The 23,775-nt window shown below is 38.2% G+C and overlaps 1 protein-coding gene across 1 annotated transcript in view; it reads right to left on the bottom strand.

Annotated features, from left to right (window-relative positions):
- The window catches only part of ppa2.S (pyrophosphatase (inorganic) 2 S homeolog), a 50,096-nt gene extending 26,732 nt beyond the window's left edge, over window positions 1–23,364 (bottom strand). The window contains exons 1-2 of the mRNA XM_018227571.1: window positions 23,168–23,364; window positions 8,095–8,159 (exon numbers count right to left, since the gene is read on the bottom strand). Of these exons, the coding sequence (XP_018083060.1) occupies window positions 8,095–8,159; window positions 23,168–23,228 (126 nt within the window). The 5' untranslated portion in view covers window positions 23,229–23,364. The remainder of the gene's footprint in view (window positions 1–8,094; window positions 8,160–23,167) is intronic.
- Between the last annotated feature and the right edge of the window lie 411 nt (window positions 23,365–23,775).

Below are 23,775 nucleotides of genomic sequence, written 5' to 3' on the forward strand. Positions count from 1 at the left end.
CCCGCTGGTTCTAAAAGTTGCTCCCACTCTAAGTTCAGACTTGTTTTTCATTTGATCCAACATGATTAAACATCTTTTATACAACAGGGAAAGGTGATGCCGCCAATCACATTCCCCAGGCCACCTTTCTGCATCTGGACATGACTCGACCAGCCTCTGCCTGATGTAAGGACAGAACAGCCAAGTCCTTCAAGAGCCAGGGAATTCATTTATGCCGTTAGCCTTATCTTGGAACACCACAAGCACGTTCTGTCGTTACAAACCCCTGCGGTCTATCAAAGATTGACAGTCAAATTACATTTGGGAAACAGGCATGTGATCTGTGTGTGTGTGACAGCTTGAGAAATATGGACTGAAAATAAAAATACTCAACTGAAATGAAAACACAACTACAACTTTAACCCAATAATGAAAGCAACCTTTATATAGCTCATTTTGAATTTCTCAAAATAAGTTATTAAAAGAAAACTATACCCCCGAACAATGTAGTTCTCTATAAAAAATATATTGCATAAAACAGCTCATGTAAAATCCTGCTTCATGTAAATAAACCATTTTCATAATAATATACTTTTTTAGTAGTACGTGCCATTGGGAAATCCTAAATAGGAAATTGCCATTTTAAAAAATAAGGGCCGCCCCCTGGGATTGTAGGATTCACGGTGCACACAAACAAACCAAATATGCTAGGTCACGAGCCAATTTAAAAATAGAGTTCTGTCTTTTGCTTCTACACTTCTTCCTGTTACAGTTCTAGTATTTCTGGTCAGGTGATCTCTGAGGCAGCACAGAGACCATCACAAAATGGTGGTTCAAGGCCACCATGATGTAAAAGGGCAATATTTATATATATTCCAGTTTGGTAAGATTCTTTAATATGCCACTTAATATGATATAAACTGTTGTTTAAATATTCATTTTGGGGGTAAAGTTTTCCTTTAAGAAAAGCATGCATAATAATTTTGACTCTCCTGTAGGGACAATGGCACATGGGGCACTTTGATGGCCATAGTTTAGAAACTTCTATTGGCAGTGTCCACTTCTGGTTTTCCAGGCGATTAAAGCTGGCCAGAGACTTGCAGATTATATGATCGGATATGTTTCGGATGAACAATTGTACGTCATAATCTTCCGACCTGCCACTAACCATTCATATTCAGTAAAGTAATAAAATAACAAATCAGAGAATGTTCTCGCCGTGACAGCAATCGTACGAAGGTTATGACAAATAGCAGTGACAGTCACCATTGATATCTTCAGATAGGCAATACATGCAGAGAAATTATCGTTAGCCGATGTAAATCTTTTAACGTGTATGATCAATTGAAACGACAGATTGTCATGGTACAAAAAATGTCAGGAAGATCCACACAAAACATACAAAAGTCAATCCGTACGACTTTATCTTTGTGTCTATGGCTAGATTAAGGGGAATTTAACTGCCCTGGTCCTTCCACTGGGCTCTGCCTATTTGCTATACCTTCCTTATCTCTTGCCTTAAAGGAACAGTTCAGTATGAAAATAAAAACTGTGTAAATAGATAGGCTGTGCAAAATAAAAAATGTTTCTAATATAGTTAGTTAGGCAAAAATGTAATATATAAAGGCTGGAGTGAACAGATGTCTAATAAAACAGCCAGAATCCAACTTCCTGCTTTTCAGCTCTATAACTCAGCTAGTCAGCGACTTGAAGGGGGGCCACATGGGACATAACTGTTCAGTGAGTTTGCAATTGATCCTCAGCATTCAGCTCAGATTCAAAAGCAACAGATATGACCCATGTGGCCCCCACTCAAGTCTCTGATTGGTTACTTGTTGGTAGCCAGGGTAACCAGTCAGTGTAAACCAAGAGAACTGAAAAGCAGGAAGTAGTGTTCTGACTGACATGTTATACATCAAATCACTCCCGCCTTTATACATTACATTTTTGGCTAACTAACTACCGGTATATTAGAAACATTTTTTATTTTGCACAGCCTATTTACCCAGTTTTTATTTTTACACTGAACAATTCCTTTAATCTTCTTATTGTGTGGGAACTATATAGAGTGTGCATCTGATGTCCTTGGGGGTTGTAAACATTATTTCAAATTATGAAACAAAGATGCAGTAAACATTTTAGCAAAAGAATAAAACATACCAAGCCATAAGCACAAACAGAATTCCCAGTGTGACATGTATGTCAAAGCCAAATCATAGCTACTATGACAGCAACTTTCTTTAATTCATCTGGGCTGGGCCATGCACTTACCGCACTTTGCATACATAACCCTAAAACATCAATTAGGGGACCTTAGACTAGTTTTCCTAAATCATTTCTGTTTACTTTTTCATTACAGAAGGGACTACATTTGGGTACAGTGTCATACAGGGCCGTTACTTGCTGGTGAGTAGAGGCACAAAAGGGGTGAGCAGTGACAGAAAAGGAGGAGGTATAACTTTAAAAGGTGGGGTTGGGCTGTAAAAAGGGGAGTGGCTATGACGACAAGTGCAGGAGAGAGGCTTTAGGAACAGACTCGCATGCAAATAAGGTAACATTTGGGTGGATTAGGAACAGGTCAATGACTAATCTTAAAGGAAAACGATACCCCCAAAATGAATACTTAATCAACAGATACTTTATATCATATTAAGTGACATATTAAAAAATCTTAATCAAACTGGAATATATATTTCAGTAAATATTGCCCTTTTACATCTCTTGCCTTGAACCACCATTTTGTGATTGTCTGTGTGTCCCTCAGAGATCACCTGACCAGAAATACTGCAGCTCTAACTGTAACAGGAAGAAGTGAGGAAGCAAATGACAGAACTCGGTCTGTTAATTGGCTCATGTGACCTAAGAAGTAAGGTTTGTTTGGTTTATTTGTGTGCACAGTGAATCATACGATCCCAGGAGGCGGCCCTAATTTTTTAAAATGGCAATTTTCTATTTATAATTACCCAATGGCACATATTATGAAAATTGTTTATTTACATGAAGCAGAGTTTTACATATAAGCTGTTTTATGCAATATCTTTTTATAGAGACCTACATTGTTTGGAGGGTATCGTTTTCCTTTAAGGGTATTACAAATTTACCAGCAGCTACATTACAGGCTCAGGTGTTGGCAGGGGTTTTTCCGGCTAGGCCAGTAAAATACCGGCTAGGTGGCAATCCTAGTGTCATATAAGCTTGTCTTAAACATAGCAATATAAAGCTTGTTCAGGCTTAACATGCTGGGCCTGATTAGAACATGTGAAGAAGCATATGAAGTATTTTCAAGAGTATGCCAAGCCTTTACTTGCTAGTATATATTGTTATATTGCTGGAAGGTTTATTGAGCCTCTGTCACTTGTCAACAGACCTGAACTTGTAAATTGTAGAAGGTATTTACAGCCACTACAGCAAGTTATGTAAATACAACTGTCTGTATAGGTGTATCCCTATTGCCTTGTAGACACTCAACATAAAAACATAAATTATGACAAACACATATGGTACTCCTGGGCCCCTAGACCCAACTTTTTCTTGCACTTATTTAACTGTATTTTACTACGTTGTCAATGTTTAGCTTATAGGACCTGTTATCCAGTATGCTTGGGACCTGGCGTTTTACAGATAATGTAAATTTTCCGTCATTTGGATAAACACTAAATAAATCCAATAGCTCTGTTTTGCCCCCAATAAGGATTATTTATATCTTAAATAGGATCAAGAACAAGGTACAGGTATAGAATCCATTATCTGGAAACCCATTTTCCAGAAAGCTCAGAATTACCGAAAGGCTGTCTCCCATAGACACCATTATAATCAAATAATCCAAATTTTTTTTTAATTATTTTTTTTTTTCATCTGTAATAATAAAACAGTACCTTGATCCAAACTAAGATATAAATCCATCCTTACTGGAAGCCAACCCATCTTATTGGATTTATTTAATGTTACATGATTTTCTAGTAAACTTAAGGCATGAAGATCCAAATAATGGTAAGATCCATTATCCGGAAAACCTCAGGACCCGAACATTCTGGATAAAAGGTCCCATACCTGTACTGTTTTATTATTACAGAGAAATCATATTTAAAAGTTACAGTAATTTGATTAAAATGGAGTCTATGGGAGATGACCCACATCTGGTAAAATAAAAAAATAAATCCTTATTTCCCCAATTTTCAAAGTACAATTATATCAACCTGCATCCAACCTGATTACTCAAGTAACTGAAGTTAAAAGATCTATTTTCATTATATTGCTGAGCTAAAAAGACTTTATCCAGTTTCAACGGTCAACTAGCCATAGAGAAGTCAATACATTCCAGTCTTGAGCCAATCGGCTTGACAGACCAAAGTTCAGGTTTGCTTATCAGAATAAACTGCTTGCATCTTAACTTGATTTATAGCTGTTCCAGGATCAATATCAATTGTTTGTTCTACATTTTAGATGTGTTGTTACAGCCATTCTTCTTTGGTGCCCAGGTAATATATGTATTTACTTATTTAATAGGAAAATTACATTTTAATTGTAAAATGGTAACTTGTTTATTAAAATTCAGTTAAGTTTTGCACATTTCTTCTATATCTGTTGAAATAAGTCAAATCAACTGGACTTGCTGTGATTTGATTTGACTTATTTCTACAGATATACTGTGACCTAGATGAATGAGAATCTTCACAAACATATTTTTTTATAGTTAAAGGGGATGTAAAGGCAAAAACATAAAATCCCGTTTTTACTTTCTTTGAAAAAGAAATCTATCTCCCAATATACTGTACCGTTTTTATAATAAACCTGACTGTATGCAGTGAAATTCCCCCTTTATTTACTTGCTCTCACTGTAGTGGATTGGAAACTTCAGATGGTCCCGAACTGCTCTGCAGGAAAACAATCATACTTTCAAATGGCAGCAGGGAGCCCCAAACACCTTACTTCCCTGACCTCATGCAGCTTTGTTTGTTTCCCTGTAGAGCAGCCGGCGACTGTGTAGTGATTTGTATCCGCAGACCCAGTGCAGTCTGCATATTCTGATTGTTAATCGGTCTTGCTGTATTGGATTCTATGGCAGATATTATTTGACTTGTGCGGTTTTTATAATTTAGGACAATCCCTAAACTTGACCTCCCAACTGAAGCCCAGACCACACTGAGCATTTGCGTAGTCTTGGTCTAGCAAAAATGTTTAACAAAGTTACAAGATGGTGCTGTTGCAAACTGGAAGTGACATCATCCGAAGTGGGTGGAGATAGAAACTTTGTAAATTTTAAATAGAGTAAAATATGGACAATATAACAAAAGATAAGAAAAGTAGATGATACCAGCAACCTACAGACCTGCATCTATACCTGCACCCGAAAATCCTACCCTCATCCCGCTTGGTACTTTTTTTTTTTTTTTTGCGGGTAACCTGAGGCTACCAGACCCATGCAAAACTCTATCCTGTGGGTTGAACCAGTCTCCTTGCTTCACACAGTCTGGCCAGCTTTTTCACATACCTCTTTCAAAAATAGAAAATAACATTGTTATAAAGTCTTTTTCTATAGCTTTTATGCCTAATAGAGACCCTTAACAGAACTGTACACACAGACCCACTCTGCTTCTCTTCAGTATTTATGCAAGTGATTTTTTCAGCAACCTGAATTCTGTTTCCCTCTCACTCAACCAATGCAACTTAAATTTTGGGATAGTGCAATCAATTTGTCTGCTTCTTTTTTGGAAAGAATATAGCAGTTTTGGACATAAGTAGTTTGCCAGTGATTCTGCCTACAGGAATTCTTATATTCATTCATAATAGACTTAAAATGACATGTTTCCATATAGCACAAACTATTCTTTCAAATACTTTAATAGTTTGACCCCAGAAACCCAACATTCCTGGCATAAGAACAATTTTAAAGGATTTCAGTACTGGAAAATATAAGTTGTACAAAAATTTCAATTTAAGCTGCCTCTTGTTCAGCTATGACTTATACTAACTAAACTAAATATTGCCCTCAGCCGACCCGTCGTTTAATCTTCTGTGCAACCCTGCACCTTTCCTATTTGTATTTATGATATTGTTGATAACGAACAATACAACTTTCTGGCCATCTAAGCTGAAAGTCAGGCTCCAGAAGCCAACCTAGCCATATGCCTTTTAGCTACCTTTTGGCTCAACCTTTAAAGGAACAGTAACACCAAAATATGAAAGTGTTTTAAAGGAACAGTTCAGTGTAAAAATAAAAACTGGATACATAGATAGGCTGTGCAAAATAAAAAAATGTTTCTAATATAGTTTGTTAGTCAGGCTGGGGTGACTGGATGTATAATATAATAGCCAGAATCCAACTTCCTGCTTTTCAGCTCTCTAACTCTAAATTAGTCAGCGACTTGAAGGGGGACCACATGGGACATAACTGTTTAGTGAGTTTGCAATTGATCCTCAGCATTCAGCTCAGATTGAAAAGCAACAATTATGATCCATGTGCTCCCCCCCCTCAAGTCACTGATTGGTTACTGCTTGATCACCAGGGTAACCAGTCAGTGGAAACCAAGAATGCTGCAAAGCAGGAAGTAGTGTTCTGTTATGTTCATCCAGCCACTCCAGCCTTTAAACATTACATTTTTGCCTAACCAACTACATTATAGACATTTTGTTATTTTGCACAGCCTATTCAATGAGGGGGATTTACATTTTTGACCATATATCCCCTTTAAGGTCCAACTATATTATAAAGCTTAGGGATGTGTAGATGCAAAGATTGTACATGAAAATAACCTCAAAGTATTTTCATACCTACAAAAAGTGGTTAAAATTACAGAGCAGGCCCAAAATGTTAAAGGTGTTATTTATTGCATTATACAGCCAAGATTTATTGTGTTTGTCTGCATTTTAATCCCCCAAAGCAGACAGCACCAGAACAGTGAATTCAATCAAAGATTTGTGCAATAATGATAAAGAAGAGGTAAACATCTCAGCAGGGGCGATACATAATTGCAAAGCAAAGTTAAATAAAGATCGGCACAGTAGGATCACTTAAATGATTTTATAAGATGCAGCAGTGACACTGTAAACAGTTCTTAGTACAACCCGGGGGAACCTGCAAAATAATGTCATGAACAGTCCGTAAGGCTTGAAATAACAGCCCATAAGGCTTCTTGATACACAGTGGGGGTCATTTCTAAACACTGGGCAAATTTGCATCTGGGCAGTAACCCATAGCAACTGATCAGTGATAAGCTTTTTTTCAGCCAGCTGCAGGTTGAACACTGAAAGCAATCATCCGATTGGCTGCCATGGGCTACTGCCCAGGAGCAAATTTTCCCAGTGTTTATAAACTAGTCCCAGTGTCTACAAAGAGTCGTCTTTAAGTCTGTGAAATTTTAAGGCTGATATCCTAAATTGAGAAGAAGAATCTTCAGCAAAATAAGTTAATTCTCTGGAGTGTTTCTTAACAGAGTAAATGGAAAATATTGAGCAAACAGCACATTGTAAATACATGCAGATGGGATTATTTACTGGTAATGAGGTGTATCACAACAAGTCTTACAGCTGCTTCCAGCCTTCTAGATCCGTAATTAAATGGGGTATCTTCAGGCACGTCTGAGACAGCGTTCAAAATAACATACCCCCCCGCGCATACCTTTACCTTGCCAACGGGGGTCCGCATCGCTAGTGCAGAGAGCGAAATTGCGCTCTCTGCGCTAGAAAAGCCAAATTTCCGGTTTAATAACCAGAAATTCGGCTCTTAAAGTTACCAAGAGCGGCTTTTTGCCGCCCCTGGCAACTTTTGGAGAGCTGCCGCCTGAGGCAAATTACTCACCTTGCCTCATGGCAGAAACGCCCCTGGGTATCTTACATAATTAAAGATGCCATTTTGCAAATTAATTTACTTCAAAATACACTGGCCCGAACATATTGTGCATAGGTTTATTTAACCTAAGGGTTCTGGCTTATTACATCAGCATTTTGAAAATGTTCAGCAGCAAATGCTTGCTCCAGAGAACCACTCATTATATTGGCTGCTGATAGATGAGGGTTCAGGGTGCAGATGGAACACGAATGCTGCATGCCTGATTCTCTCTGGAATATAGAGTGTCTCATTTCTATATGCAGAAAATTGAATATACAAAGACTTACCTTTGCTTCATCTGCAAACATAGGAATATCATGAAATGGTGATATATACTGGCCCTTGCAGTTCTCTGGAAAAGAAAAAGAAAATTAAATATTTCCTCTTAACTCATCAGAAATCCCTTCAGAAATTAATTTATCATATTTCATTTATAAAGCACCCACATATTGATATGTCCAAGGAAGTCCAAGGAAATTGGGCTTAAAGAGGAAGTTCTCTCTTAGTCACATACATGTACCCTTCTAAACAACGTTTAAATTGTCTTTATCTTGTCTTATTCTGCTCTTCTGGCTGTCTAGGACACTGACCACGAAATGAAGAAAAACAAAAACAAAGGGAGAGGTGACAATTTATGTTATGTATTGCTTATCTTTTAACTTACTTTGACATTTCTCAGGTAACTAATTCCTACGTGCCTTTTCCAAGTGGTATAAGACCTTCAAGAAATGTATGAAATAAAAAGCTTTAAGTTAAAGCAAGCACTAACGTCAACTTATAAACTCTTACCGAATGTAGTATGGTAGACATCACTAAATATGCAGATTTTTATATTATGCTTTTAAAAGGAGAAGGAAACCTACGCGAGGTATGGGGTTTTTTTCTACAGGGTTTCCTTCTCATTTAAAGGAACATAATGCATACATCTACAGGTATTGGATCTATTGCCCGGAAACCCCTACTCCAGAAAGCTCAGAATTACGGAAAGGCTGTCTCCCATAGACTCCATTTTATCCAAATAATCCACATTTTTAAAAATGATTGCTTTTTTTCTCTGTAATAATAAAACAGTACCTTGTACTCAAATTCGAATTTGAAGTTTTTTCAACAAATTTGGCAATCCTGCGGTCGAATAAAAAAGTTTCAAATGATTTTTAGCGATCGATCGAAGGATTTCTATTCAACCAAAAAAAAAAAAAAAAAAAAAAAAACTTAGAAAAGTGCTCTGGAAGCTCCCCATAGGCTAACATTGCACTTCGGGAGCTTTAAGTTGGCGAAGTATGAAGTTGAAGTTTTTTTTTAAAGAGACAGTACTTCGATTATCGAATGGTCGAATAGTCAAAGATTTTTACTTCGAATCGAAGTCGAATGGTCGAATATAGCCTATTCGATGAAATGCGAACTTTTTGAAATTCGAACCATTCACTCGAGCTTCGTAAATCTGCCCCTAAGTGTGCTAAAAAACAACAACATTTAAACATTAAATAAATCTAATAGGACTATTTTGTCACCAAAATTGAGTTAATCAACTAGTTACCATTAAGTACAATCTACTATTTTATTAGAGAAAAATTATATTTTTAAAATGAGAATTATTTGCTTAAAATGTACTCTATGGGAGATGACCTTCCCATAATTCAGAGCATTATGGGTCACAAGTTTCTATAAAAGGGATTCCCTGCATGTATTACCTTTACTTATTGCAGAATTGTACCCGAGGATTTAATAAAGCAGGCATATAGGATAAGTAAACTCCCCAATCTTGTAAGGAATAATGATAATATATGGTGTTGGCTTTACTTGGGGCTAAAAAATGTAATATTATCTACAAGAATGGCTCCTTTACTGGGGCTCCCTATAGATCTTCTACAGTAGCTGTTCAAGTTTCAAATGAGGGGTGGAGCCCTTTCCTTCTTTAGTTAGCCAATATGTCTCCTATAACCTTCATCTGCCATTACATTCTCAAGATACAGCGAGTCTTTTAAAATGTTGTAGAGGAAACCAAATCAGAAATATGAAAGAAAGGCTTCAATAATTCAGGGGTCAGTCTTCTCCTTTGGGGTTGTTTCTGCTTCATAATTAGAACCCATCTACCATTAATTATTAACATTAAGAGCCACATATTGACTAGTTCTAAAGACTGCCTGAGCAACAAATGTGAATTAGGGATGGGTAGGAAAGGAGATATGCCACCTCTGAATCTCAAATCTGTTGATGCCTCATTCATGATCAAAGATAGATTATCAGTAAATAAGATCAAATGTCCAAACAGAGAAATAGGTTTTCAAGAAATCGCATGATGTCCAATCCAATCTGTCTACAGAGATTCTCCAAAAAGTCCATTCCTCATCTGCACTTTTAGTCTATGAATGTGAAGACATTCCATCTGTTGATAATAGGTCAATGCGGCTCCAATGGAACTACAAAGTAAAGCACTGCACCCCTGCAGCAGATTAATTTCATGCCATTAGACTGATAAGCACATTTTCTAACACAATGTGCTATTAACTTAATAGTTCATTTGCTGTAATCTAAAAGATAAATTACAAATGTAAAGAAAAAAACATTTCCAGAAAAGTATGTTGCAGTAATTCCAATTCTTTCCAAAGTAAACAAATTTATTGTAACACATAACTATGAAAAAAAAGTTAGCGGACAAACATGTTTCTAAGAAACAAAACTCAGTACCTGTACAATTATTAAGCTTAAGTAAAATAAATAAATAAATAAATCAGTGTAGAGTTTTGACTAGTGAATAGAGCAATATTCAGGTCGGCCAAAAGATATAAAGGTTCACTATTTAGAAAACAATGTCTGACTTTTTCCTAGGAGACAAGGGCATGCAGCTAGGTTGAACAGCAGATGAGGAAATAAGATGATTCTATAATTAGAGATTACAATAAATCACTCTAGCAACAGGCAAGCAACAGCTATGCTCCTCAGAGAACAATAACAGAAAATTCTTTGAAGTCAAAAGAACCAATGTGATATAATATGAACCTGAGATCACAGAGGTACAGAGCTTATTACACACGACTGCCACATTCAGCTTTGAAGCTCAGTACTCATCCTCATATTTAAAAGTAGGAATGTAAAAGAAAAAAAGAGGCATTTATATTAACCTCCTTTTTGACAAAGATGGTTGTCTGGTTTGGCATTTAAACTGCTATACAGTTGCTACGGTCACTGGGGAGCAACACTAGGATGAAAAATGTTCTTGGGTACAAAATAAGTGCTGTGATCGGCCATTTGGTAGCCCCTATGTGGATTATCAACCTAGATTGAGGCTCTGTTTGGCAGTGCACCTGGTTTTTATACAACCAAAATTTGCCTTCAAGCCAGGAATTCAAAAATAAGCACCTACTTTGAGGCCACTGGGAGCAACATCCAAGGGGTTGGAGAGCAACATGTTGCTCACGGGCTACTGGTTGGCGATCACTGCTCTAGAAACAGGGTTTGCATTGAAGAATAAAAAACTATTTGGAGATAGCTAGAAATAAAATAGATAATAAATAAGAACACAATTGCATATAAAGGTATTATTATTATTATTTGTTGGTTTTCTTTGGCCCACTATCGTGTACTAGCACAGTGGCATCCAGCACACTTGCATTGTTCTGTGACCTGTTACATTAAACAGCGAGATTTTAGCATTTTATATTTTAGAGAATTTTCTTTTTTACATATTGTTTTAATTTAAATTTTCCAAATTTAGAGAGATTTTTAAAAGTATACAGATACGTTCCTGTAAAATCCTGGAATATTTCAGTATTCATATTTCATTAATAATCTTTGCTACGGAAAATGGCCCCAAAATAGTGAAAGATTTACTTCCAAAGGAATCCCCAGAAACCCAGACTTAAATTAATTTGGGTGAAATTAATTTGGGTGAAATTTGGGACCGATACAAAAAAGAAAAGGACAACATTTTCATACACTGAATCGGTTACCTTGTCAAGAGCTAAGTGGCCCAGACCAAATTTCTGATTCTTGGAACCACAAAGGAGGGCCTGTGTGCAAAAGTTTAAAAATCGCACTAATTCTGATTATGCTTCCAAGTATCGCACTCTGACCACAGGGAAAAAGACTGAAAGCCAATAAAAGGTTAACACTGAGGAGCATAAGAAATAGCTTTAAAGAAGGACACATGGGATGCAGTGATTATTATTTTCATTTATTATTTTCAGTTTTATACATATACAAACTCTGTGGCTTACAATTAGGTCATAGAACCATACCATCTGATTTTTAGAATAGCACACAATCTTCCCTGAAAGGTCAAGATGTGAGCAGTTATTTATACTCCAAAATAGTATCAAGTGATTATAGCACTGGCTAATGCTCCCAGCTCTAGGGCCAGCATTAATAGAGCACAGACAGCTGCAAACATATGATTACATAGGAACAATAAGGAAGAATGAAAGCTATAATGAGCATGGCTGTCTTTACATACAAATATTGACCAATGTTTGAGGTAATCTATATGTCGGACACTTGTCAGTCATCTGATATGGAAACAATATTCTCAATAAGACTGTAAAACAATGCTTTTCACAAAAGCTTTATTGTTATAATTATATGAAGCGATACCAATTTCACAATACATACATAATATACATAACTAAGAAACCAGTCACTTTTTCTTAGACATTTTGTTTGAAAAACAAGAATGTGTCAGAGCATTATACACTTTTCCAATATATAAGGATAGTGCTTTAAAAAGTAGTGTTTCAGGTTTCCTGCCCAGCTGAAACACTTCCTACTGCCTCCTTTCCCAGGCTGTGCAAGGGAGCTGGCGGCACTCCGCATTCGGCGCTGTAAAATAAGAACCAATCAGCAGCTAGGTGAACCTGTCTTTGTTTGTTTAACTGCAGGGTTGTGATTGGCTATCCCTTTCCTACTGTGCTTCTTGCAGGGACCGACCGTTAAGACTCCACCACTCAATTGAAACACAGAAAGGGAGCTACAATAAAAGGGCATTTATTAAAGATAATAAAAGTTATATATTATTCATTACTTCCTACAACAGTGGTCCCCAATCAGTGGATCGTGAGCAACATGTTACTCTCCAACTCCTTGGACGTGGCTTCCAGTGGCCTCAAAGCAGGTGCTTATTTTTGAATTCCTGGCTTGGAGGCAGATTTTAGTTAGTTAAGTTTAGTTAAATAAAAATGTGTACTGCCACACAAAGCCCCTGTAGGGGCCATATAGGGGGCTACCAATGGCTAATAACATTCCATATTTTGCAATCCTAGGAAATTCTTGCATGCTTATGCAAGCTCTCCAACTTATTTTACATTTACATTTAAATGTGGCTCATGGGTATAAAAGGTTGGGGACCCCTGGCCTACAGGCGTTTACTTATCCTATATGTCTCCTTCAACAAAATCACGGGGCTTATGTATGTAAAAGTGGGCATGGCAGCCTGTGTATAGATAGAAACTACTTTTGTAACATAGCGTTTAACCCAGTTAGCTATAACTATGCATGTTATGAAACCAGCATCAGGGGTCATGAAAAAAATCAGCTTTGAAATGCAGCAGCAATGTAGCTAGAAGCAGAAATACACAGGAGACCAATTACACACTGCAAGGCTAGTTTTTGTAGAAGGAAAGAATTTCTGTTAAAGGTACGTAGTGGTATAGGTAAAAGGATATAAAAATGCATGTCTGTTTAAAATTTTTGACAGATTTAGAGCTTACTCGCTACTAGCTAAATGACCTGAGCTTTGCATTACGTAAATGCTAAAGTACAAAGAAACATTACAGATATGAAGAGGGAAGGGGTTAGCAGAATCCAACAGCAAAGTAATCACCATTGATAGAAGAATTGAACTTTGCACATGAAAATATAAAACAGACCCAAATATGTTGCTATCTGTGGAGCTAATGACTTCGGGGCACAATCTGTTTACAGCAGATTACCACAATACCATTTAATGCAATTAAATATTCTACAACCAAGAATAATTAAAGTGAAAAGCAAAATTCAAAATCAAAGCTAAATAAACTTTAAGTTATAGCCTATATCAAAGCCAATATGAAACGTTGTACCACATCCTACTACAACTTGAATAAGTGGGTCTAACCTTTTCCAACTTGTTGACAGAGCAAAAACTTTCTGAATCCATACAAAATAATAGAAATGGTTTGTTGCCCCCCTTAAAGGAGAACTAAACCCTAAAATGAATAAGGCTTAAAATGCCATATTTTATATACTGAACATACTGCACCAACCTAAAGTGTCAGCTTCTCAATAGCAGCAATGATCAAGAAATTGTCACAGGGGGTCACCATCTTGGAAAGTGTCTGCGACACTCACATGCTCAGTGGGCTCTGAGCAGCTGTTGAGAAGCTAAGCTTAGGGGTCGTCACAAATTATCAAGCAGAAAATGAGGTTTGTCTTTAATATAAGCTGATACTACAAGGCCGATTATTAAATTCTGATGCTAGTTGCACTAGTTTCTGTTCTGCCATGTAGAAATTATCTGTATTAATTACTAATCAGCCTTATATTGTGATATTTATAGTCTATGTGTACTGCATATTGTGCGTCGGTCCCCAAGTTCAGTAAGTGACAGCAGCACAGAGCGTGTGCAGTGAATCAGCAGAAAAGAAGATGGGGAGCTACTGGGGCATCTTTGGAGACACAGATCTTTACTGCTAAAGGCTGCGCTTGCCTTGGGCTGGTACAGAAGCTCAAAACATAACGTACAACATTTCAAGCCTACTTCTTTAGTTACATTTTAGTTCTCCTTTAAAGTGTTTAAAGTGTGACATTAAATTACGTTAATTCCAGCATGCCATAGTAATTCCTATACTGGCCAGTGGTGTCAGATGCTACTAGTCTTTAAAAGGCAAGTCAGCATGTGGTTCTGTCTCTGTGGTTCTGTCTCTGTGGTTCTGTCTCTGTGGTTCTGTCTCTGTGGTTCTGTCTCTGTGGTTCTGTCTCTGTGGTTCTGTCTCTGTGGTTCTGTCTCTGTGGTTCTGTGGTTGGTGCTGAAGAGCCCAGGAAGATGATCTCTAGGAGTGAGCGATGATCAAGGTAGTTAGTCAAACACTTTTTCCAATTCACTTGTTTTTAGATTGTTCCCCAGAAATAAATACCTTTTTTTCCAATTACTTTCCATTATTTCTTTTTTTACTGTTTTTCCAAAATCTAAGTTTAAAGTTTAATGTCCCTGTCTCTGGTGTTTTAGTCTGGCAGCTCAGTAATTCAGGCGCAGACTCTAAACTGTTACAATTTTGCAACCTTTAGTTGATCCATTTCTCAGCAGCATCTCTGGAGTATTAGCAACTATTGTATCAAGTCTTACAGCTGCCTGTAATGAAACCCAGAGATTCTGCTCAGCAGGGACAAAGATAAGAAATGTATCTACTAAATGTATCCATTTAGAACAGTTTACAGGGTCGGCGACCCCCTGCCAGAGCGGCTTCAGAAGGTGAAAAATTACACTTTACACTTCAATATTAGATAAACAGTCACACATAGAAAATGGAAAGTCATTGAAAAAAGTCGTTATCTTTGGTGATCTATCTGAAAACGACTAGTTGTTTGAAGGTGAACCACCCCTTTAAGCCATCTGTTTCTCCAATGTGGAGAGCAAAAGGAGAAGTATCTTGGGTATGCAAGTTTACAGGCTTAGGGATACATATACATCACACAAAATTTCCTTTTAAATAGGAATAGGTTCAAGTGAGTACTATCCACCAGCTGTTGACTAATATCCTGCCTGTGCAAAACATTCATAAGAGCTTATGCTTGAGCTATTCACTGATTTATTTTATTATACTAGTCTAATCCAGCACATAAAACATGTTCTATTGTTTCAAGAAACACTCGAGCGAGAGACATTCAGAAATTTGTATGTGTATAGCATATCAGTGCGGATAACCCTTCCTCCACCTATACTATATGGATCCACCCAATAGAGAGTCCCGTGTTACACATGCTAAAAAGGCAGTGTCCTCTGTCCAAAGATAATACAGAGTATAGCACTACATTATACACCAGATTCCAAGTTAAAAAGCATCAGTTATGTAGGGATATAATAATAAAAACATTCTTGGTACATAGCTGTATAAGTAGAAAATCTCACTAGTTTATACATGGGGTCTGGGTGCACTAAAATGCGTAAGGCTTTGGTTATTATTTGCCTAATAAACTCTGCAGATTCTTTATACTTAACCTGCCTGTGGGATCTATGAGTGCCTCCCGTTACTTTCCTCAGTAAAGTAAAAACAACAATGTACAATACAATGCTTTTTCCAGCATCACTTTTTAGCCGACACTTGCTGTGTAGTGCACTGTAGCACTAGAGTAGCTGCAAAGGGAAATCAAAAACAGAAACTGCCATCATTATTAAACGGTTAGTAATTTAAGTACAGTCATTTACTACAGACAAATGTGAGAAGCACTCTAACCCTGCTGGTGAACCTGTGGATCAATCATCACTTGGATATGCTCATGGACACATTTTAAATACTCTAATCTATTATAAAACAGAAGAACTGACATAGATCAATCTGCATTGCCACGTGTTACTGTCCTTTTACACAAAGCTGCTTGTTTGCATAGTGGCACCATATATGACACACCATTCTTTGTAGAAATAGACTTTAATTCTATTCCAACAGTATTCTAAATACTGTAAATATAGGTAGGTTGTATATACTAATATAAGCACCAACTTGCACATATGCAGTAGCCACCATTTAGGACTATGAATTAATTTTCTAGTAGCCTGTTCAAAACAAATGTCTGACTGGTTGCCACTGTCAACTGCACTTATCAAAATCAGCACCTCAATCACATTTTAAAATACCTGGCTAATTTAAAGGGGACCTGTCACCCAAAAAAATTATTCAAAATCCTATTTTATCACATTAGTCAAGCAAAATAAACTTTAATTACACTATATAAATTATCTGAATCTTGTTTCCTTCAGTCTGGGATTTTAAAATTATAGCAAGCAGGCAGCAGCCATTTTGTGCACACTGTTAATAAGGCAAAGCTTGCATCATCTCAGAATCTTGTTTGTGCACCAGAATGGGTGCCCTGGCTACACATTTAAATGGTAAAGAGAACGGGGGAATATGTGGAGAGCAGTGACATCTAGGAAGTGCTGAATGGAAAGTGAAAGTAATTGTCTGCCCCGCCTCTATGCCCAGGGCATAGAGGAGTGGCAGACAATATTTGATTGACAGCTGAGATTTTTAAATAAGCTTACAACAGCTATGAATGCTTTAATAAAAAATAGAAATCGGATTTCATGTTTAATTTGAAAAGGACTTTTGTTATACAGCTTTGTGTGTCTGGGTGACAGGTCCACTTTAAGGTTATGAGATCACTTGAACACTTATTAATTCACTGCAGCCCTTCAACCTGCCTTTTTTTTTTTTTTTTTACTAACTTGCCCCATCAAGTACCTATAGCAACCAGAAACTGGCCTTCAATAATCTACCTGCAGAAGACTGTTCAAAGTTTAGTGCCTATTGATGGCTATTGCATTTGGGCATATTTGCCCAGCTTACTAAATGTACCCCAGTCTCTTGAACACATATATCAGTTGAGTGCAGCGGATTAACACAATCTGCTTCATTTTGGACATTATACCACTACAGGTATAATAAGCCCCTCATCAGAAACATGTAAGAAAGCAACTCCAGTGCTGTAGCTGAGAGGGGATTTTATTGCTGTTCCAGAATCTGAACGGAGAGGTAAAAGGTAGCAGCAATCAAAATGTAACTGGGCCTAGTAGTGTACAAATTTTATATGCTTAATTTTTTTTTATCTTTATATAAAACTTTTAGGGCTAGGCCACACAGGAAGATTTCAGGGAGATTAGTCGCCTGGCGACTAATCGCCGCGTCTAATCTCCCCGAATGGCTTGCTGGTATCTTTCACCCGCTAGCACTAAAGTCGCCTGCGCCTATTCACACGCGGTGACACGTTTTTCAAAGTCGCTCGAAATTGCCTCGTGAGGCAATTTCGAGCGACTTTGAAAAACATATCGCCACGTGCGAATAGGCGCAGGCGACTTTAGCGCTAGTGGGTGCGAGATACCAGCAAGCCATTCAGGGAGATTAGTCGCCTCAAAGACGCGGCGATTAGTTGCCAGGCAACCAATCTCCCTGAATCTTCCGGTGTGGCCCTAGCCTTAGTGCTGTGTATGTTACACACTGCAAACAGAAGCTCCCTTCATTCATTCCCTTCACGCATTGCCATTCATTTTTTTAATCTTTAAAACTCTTTCTTAACCCAGGCCGAGTCGCTGTAAATTACCCTTATAGTAAATTTGTTCTCCAGGAAGACAGGTTTTGACACCTCTAAAATATGCAAAAATGTCCCATATCAACCTATTTCATCAAGTAAAGAATTGTTTTATGAAATAGGTTGTTGCAGGAAAAAACTCACTCCTGTATTTTATAATAGTTAGCAACTTGATGTGTTCCACATGCATTTGGCACTTGCCTGTGCCCCAGTGAGTCCAAACAAACAAAATAGATTGGGCTGTGTTTCTTTTGATCATCTAAAAAGATGAAGTTAAATAGATACACACATAGGTCACTTACACACAAAGAATTTATACACAAAGAACTGACCAAGATTATATGCTTGTAATACAAGACAAATTTAAAACTGAAAGAATATACATATAGTTAGTGAAACCCAAAACACATTCATTCTTTCTTACATTCACATGCATGTTCTGCTGACCTATAAGTAATCCCCAAGCTTCCGTATTCACCTGTACCACACCCATGCACAAGACAATGGTATCTGGAACAAGGAAGTAGAATTTTGTTATGACAAGTCTACAGCAGTGACAAAGCTACTATAATATGTCAGTGCTGCCCAACTTGTTGCATATAGTGGACCATATTCCAATATAATTTTCTATGGAACATTTGAATACGATTGAAAACATAAACCTCAGCTCTATGCTGTTATTCTAGTAATACATGGAGTGAAGTTGTTAAATCTTCAGAACAGAGAAAACGATTTGCAAACAAGGTTCATTTCCCAAAACATGTCACAATACATCAGCAATATAAGAATACAGGAGGATGCACACTAATTACATGACAACATTCCATTAGGGGTAAAAAAAAAAGGTTTCCATGTGTGCTCAACTGTGGCATTAAGAAGATTACAGACGACACAGGACTCTAGGCATTAATTGATGGAATAGCATGCAGTCTAGTCATTGTTTAATCTCTACTGAAAGCAGTTCCAGCATCCAAATCCTCCAGCTCCTGCTTGATCACTAAGTACCGTATATACTCGCGTATAAGCCGAGATTTTCAGCACCCAAAATGTGCTTGAAAATCCTACCTCGGCTTATACGCGGGTCAGCTTACCGGTAGCGATGAATCCCACATGATACCGCTCCCAGCAACAGCAACAGCGCAAGGAGTGCGTGCGCGCGCTGACGTCATCAGCTCAGCGACGTGATCCGGCGCCGGCTGCAGGAAGCTGTATCCCCGGCGCTCTCCCCTTCTGCCTGCCAGCATCAGCTGCCCCTATTTTTAAAGTAGGAGCCTTTGCCTTGCCCGAGGAGCAAAGCACATAAGGCTACAGCAACAAAAGGTGCTATTTGAACAATGACTTGACGCACATAGGCTTGTGCTGTAGCCTCGCAGCATCAAATTGCCTGGCAGACCTGATCCGAGGAGCGGTACTGAAACAGAGGTATATTTAGTTGCCTTTTTTTGTCTCCTGCACTTGATAAGCAAATTTAGTTTTTTAGTCCAACTTTGTTTTGGGTAAAACCAAACACAGTGAGTCAATTTTTAATGTATGTGTGTTTTGTTTGTCTTTGCTTCCGAGCAAGTATTTTAATTTTCTAACATTAAATTGGAGCAAAATATAATTTATAGCAATATGCAAAGGAGCCCATGGCAAAAGACTGTTCACAAATGCAGCTATACTGTATGTTGGCTTGTGCTATATATTTATATAATATACACACACATAAAAATGAGTGCAGACATAGAGAATTGATTTTTTTTTGCTCAGGCCTGCCAGAGACTGTTTGATATTTCTGAGACTTTTCTGAGTTGTGTCTAGGCTTATACGCGAGTCAATAAGTTTTTCTGGTTTTCATAGGTAAAATTAGGTACCTCGGCTTATACGCGGGTCGGCTTATACACGAGTATATACGGTATGTCTAAAACACCACCTGTACCTGAAGTGTTTAGTATTTTATCTCCTACCATGAGATCAATATTCTAAATGAATATTCCTTTAGCTAAAAATATTATTTCAATGTTTCTCCTCCAATGTAACGCTCCAGTTATTGCAGAACTGCAACTCACCAACCATCAAAGCATGTTGGGCAATATAGTTCTGAAATTGTGTCAGAGGTTTCTACAGTTCCCACCTTCTCAAGCATATTATCAGGGGTTAAATTGTAAAGGGAGCTGTAGCCTAGCACCCGTAGCGATGGATCTTAAAGCAACACAGTACAATACAACTTTTTCCACATTCTCCAGGGATAGTGATCCAATTAATTGCAAGAGTGTGCACTAATGAGATCCCTGACTGCAATGTTTACATTTAATCCTTTTATATGTTTTTCCATATGATCATCTCAAAGGCATTGAATAATTGTTTTTCAGACTCTAGTCTACACTGACTTTGATCACAGTAATACTGGCAACTATGGCATGGCTAGCTCAATTTAAATGAACAGTATCACAAAAAAAAAAGAAAAACTTTTTAAAGTAATTAAAATATAATGTACTGTAGCCCGACGTTGGTAAAAGTTATGAACTAGACTACTACAGTTTATATAAACAAGCTGCTGTGTAGCCATGGGGGCAGTCATTTAAGCTGAAAAAGGAGAAAAGGCACAGGATACTTAGTGGGTAAGATATGCTCTGTATTAAAATACAATGGTGTTCTGCAGAGTGCATCTGTTATCTGCTACATAACCTGCGCCTTGAATAGCTGCCCCATGGCTACACAGCAGCTTCCAGTATGAACTATAGTAGAGTTTCTGAAGCAAACACACCAGTTTTACTAGTGCAGAGAAACAGTAAATTATATTTTAATTACTTTAATACACTTTCATTTTTTTTTTTTGTTACTGTTCCTTTAAGAAAACCACTACGCGACTGTAGCAGCATTAGTAGGGTCAATTTTCAATGAAAAACCATGTGCATATGCAATAAACATTGAGATGCCTACTTCAAACAGTTACAGGGTGTAAGAGAGTTGAAGATTTCTGACCCCTGTATAGGAGACGGAACGGTAGAATCACCATGTCTCTACTCACAACAACCGTATACCTTCCTTTGCCAAAGTGTCCTGGCAGATGAGGTTGGAAAAAAGGCACATGTAATACAGTACTAGTTTATCCAGAGGAAGGCAACAAATATCTAAAGCCTCTGCAATGCACATCAGAGCATGAAAAAATCCTTCTTAACCCCAAAAGAGTAGTGAGATCAGAGCCAATCAATTTTGTGCTTGGCATTTAATTTCCATAACCTTGTGTTTTCTAAAAAATAAAAAAAGGTATTAAACCCTTTCATGAAGCCATCTAATGTACCTGCCAGTACAATAGACTGTAAGGGACTGTGCATGGGTTGTAGTTATCAACCCTAATATACATTACAGCACCTTGGAAAATGTTAATGGTTCACATATACATATATTACTCTATCGGTCTCCAATTACTGCTATGTTTCTGATACCAGGTGTACATGAGATTTAGGTTGTAGAAAGCTGTGTATTAATAGGACTAGTTTAAAAAAAAGATACAAACTGAATCAAGCATTCTAACCACTTTTGGCCAGCTAACTAGAAGAATAATGATTTATTTACCAGTAGGTCTTTCCAGCAGACACATGGTCACCCTTTCTGATTAGAAGAAAGGAAGTTATGGCTAAATATTAAGAAGTGAGAGCTTTGAAGTTGTGGAATTCTCTCCCTGAATCAGTGGTACAGGCTGATACATTAGATAGCTTTAAGAATGGCTGGATGGCTTTCAGCAAGTGAGGGAATACAGGGTTATGGGAGATAGCTCATAGTACAAGTTGATCCAGGACAGGTCTGGACTGGGAGTCAAAATAGGCCCTGGTATTTCAGGTACACAGAGTCTCAATCAGCTCCCTGCCAGCCCACTAAATACTGATTATCTATGGCATCTTACAGCAGCCCTTCTGGCATTTGCCAGAACCCACAGATGGCCAGTACAGGCCTGATCCAGGGACTGGTTCAATAGCATCTGCATCTTGCAGGAAGGAATTTTTCCTCCTCGGAGGCAAATTGGAAAGGCTTCAAATGGGTTTTTTTTTTGTTGCTTACCTCTGGATCAACTGGCAGTAAGGGCTCTTACAGACGAGCGTTTGAAGCTGCGTTCCGTTTTTATGCGTTCAGCCACAGGGGAGCGTAGGAGTAGACGCATTCAGTTTTTTTCAATGGGGCTGTACTCACACAGGCGCATGTAGGCGCCGAACGCAGGTGGAGACGCAACATGCTGTATTTTTCCTGCGTTCGGTGCCTACATGCTCCTGTGTGAGTACAGCCCCATTGAAAAAAACTGAATGTGTCTACTCCTGCGCTCCCCTGCGGCTGAACGCATAAAAACAGAACGCAGCTTCAAACGCTTGTCTGTAAGAGCCCTAAGGAAGATTATCAACAGACTTAAAAAGGTTAAACTTGATGGACATGTGCCTTTTAAAAACTCAGTGGGGCTCATTTATCAGCACTGGGCAAATTTGCCCATGGGCAGTTACCTATAGCAACACTCAGCAATCAGTGATTAGCTTTTTATAGCCAGCTGCTAGTAGAACAATGAATGCAGACATTTGATTGGTTGCCGTGGGTTACTGCCCATGGGCAAATTTGCCCATTTGTGTTGATAAATGACCCCCACTATGTAACAAACTGGAAGGCAAAACATAATGCCTACACAAAAGAACAATTGCAAAGTAGATTTAATTACAGCAACCTGAAACATTCAAAAATTTAAATTTTAGGTTAACTTTTCTCTTACACAGTTCTAGCTATGGATCTGATACCTTCTATGTTCTTCACTAAACCTCTCCTGCCCAGTCTACACAACTCACTGCTGGATTATAACACAGAGCAAACAGCATTCATTCAAATCACAGCACCTCCCCTCACTGTGCATATTAAATATAACATGGAGTAGAAACCTTAGCTACAACAAATCTGTACCACCTGACTATCGCCAGCCTATCACCACTGTGTTACAGCCTTTGCTGACTCGGGGAATGCTGGGAGATGTGTCAGGAGTAAGAACACATGAATAGAGACGTCGCTCAGAGTCATTATACAGAAACAGAGAACACTAATGTTATACAGACGTCAGTCACCCTGTTCACTCACTGAAGAAAAGCCGGTACTCCAGGCTGTTGGCCTTGGCCCTCTGCTCGACGCTGTATGACATGGTAGTGGATTTCTGATTAGTGCGGCTAAACAGCAGCCTGCAAGCAGCAATAAGGACAAGCCTAGGGCTGCAGAGTTACGCTATGCACTGACGCGCCTCCTACACACACTTCCTATTGGCTGAGCAGCAATAAGGCGCGGCCACCGCTCAATCGGCTCTCCGAGGAGGTGTGGTTTAGGGCACGCCCCCGCCTCTCAGCCTGTGCAATGAATGAGCAGAGTGTGACGAAGCATTTTCCCATTGATGCCTCTGTACAAATATGACATGATTATGGCATAGTGGCGCGCCACGTGGAGGCACCGCTTACACTGTATAAAACTGGCAGCGGCTTTTACCACAATCACTTTTCTTATATGTTCTAATTACCTTATGTGTTCCATATCCTTATTTATGTTTGTGGCACAGCTGTGATACTATCAGTGCCAGGGGGTATCATATACACTCAATATCTCTATACAGGAGCTAGGGATGCACCAAATCCACTATGTTGGATTTCCTGAATGATTCGGCCGAATACCGAACAGCATTTGTGGCAAAAAGTCACTCT

This window comes from Xenopus laevis, chromosome 7S (genome assembly GCF_017654675.1).
Source record: "Xenopus laevis strain J_2021 chromosome 7S, Xenopus_laevis_v10.1, whole genome shotgun sequence".
Lineage (NCBI taxonomy): Eukaryota > Metazoa > Chordata > Amphibia > Anura > Pipidae > Xenopus > Xenopus laevis.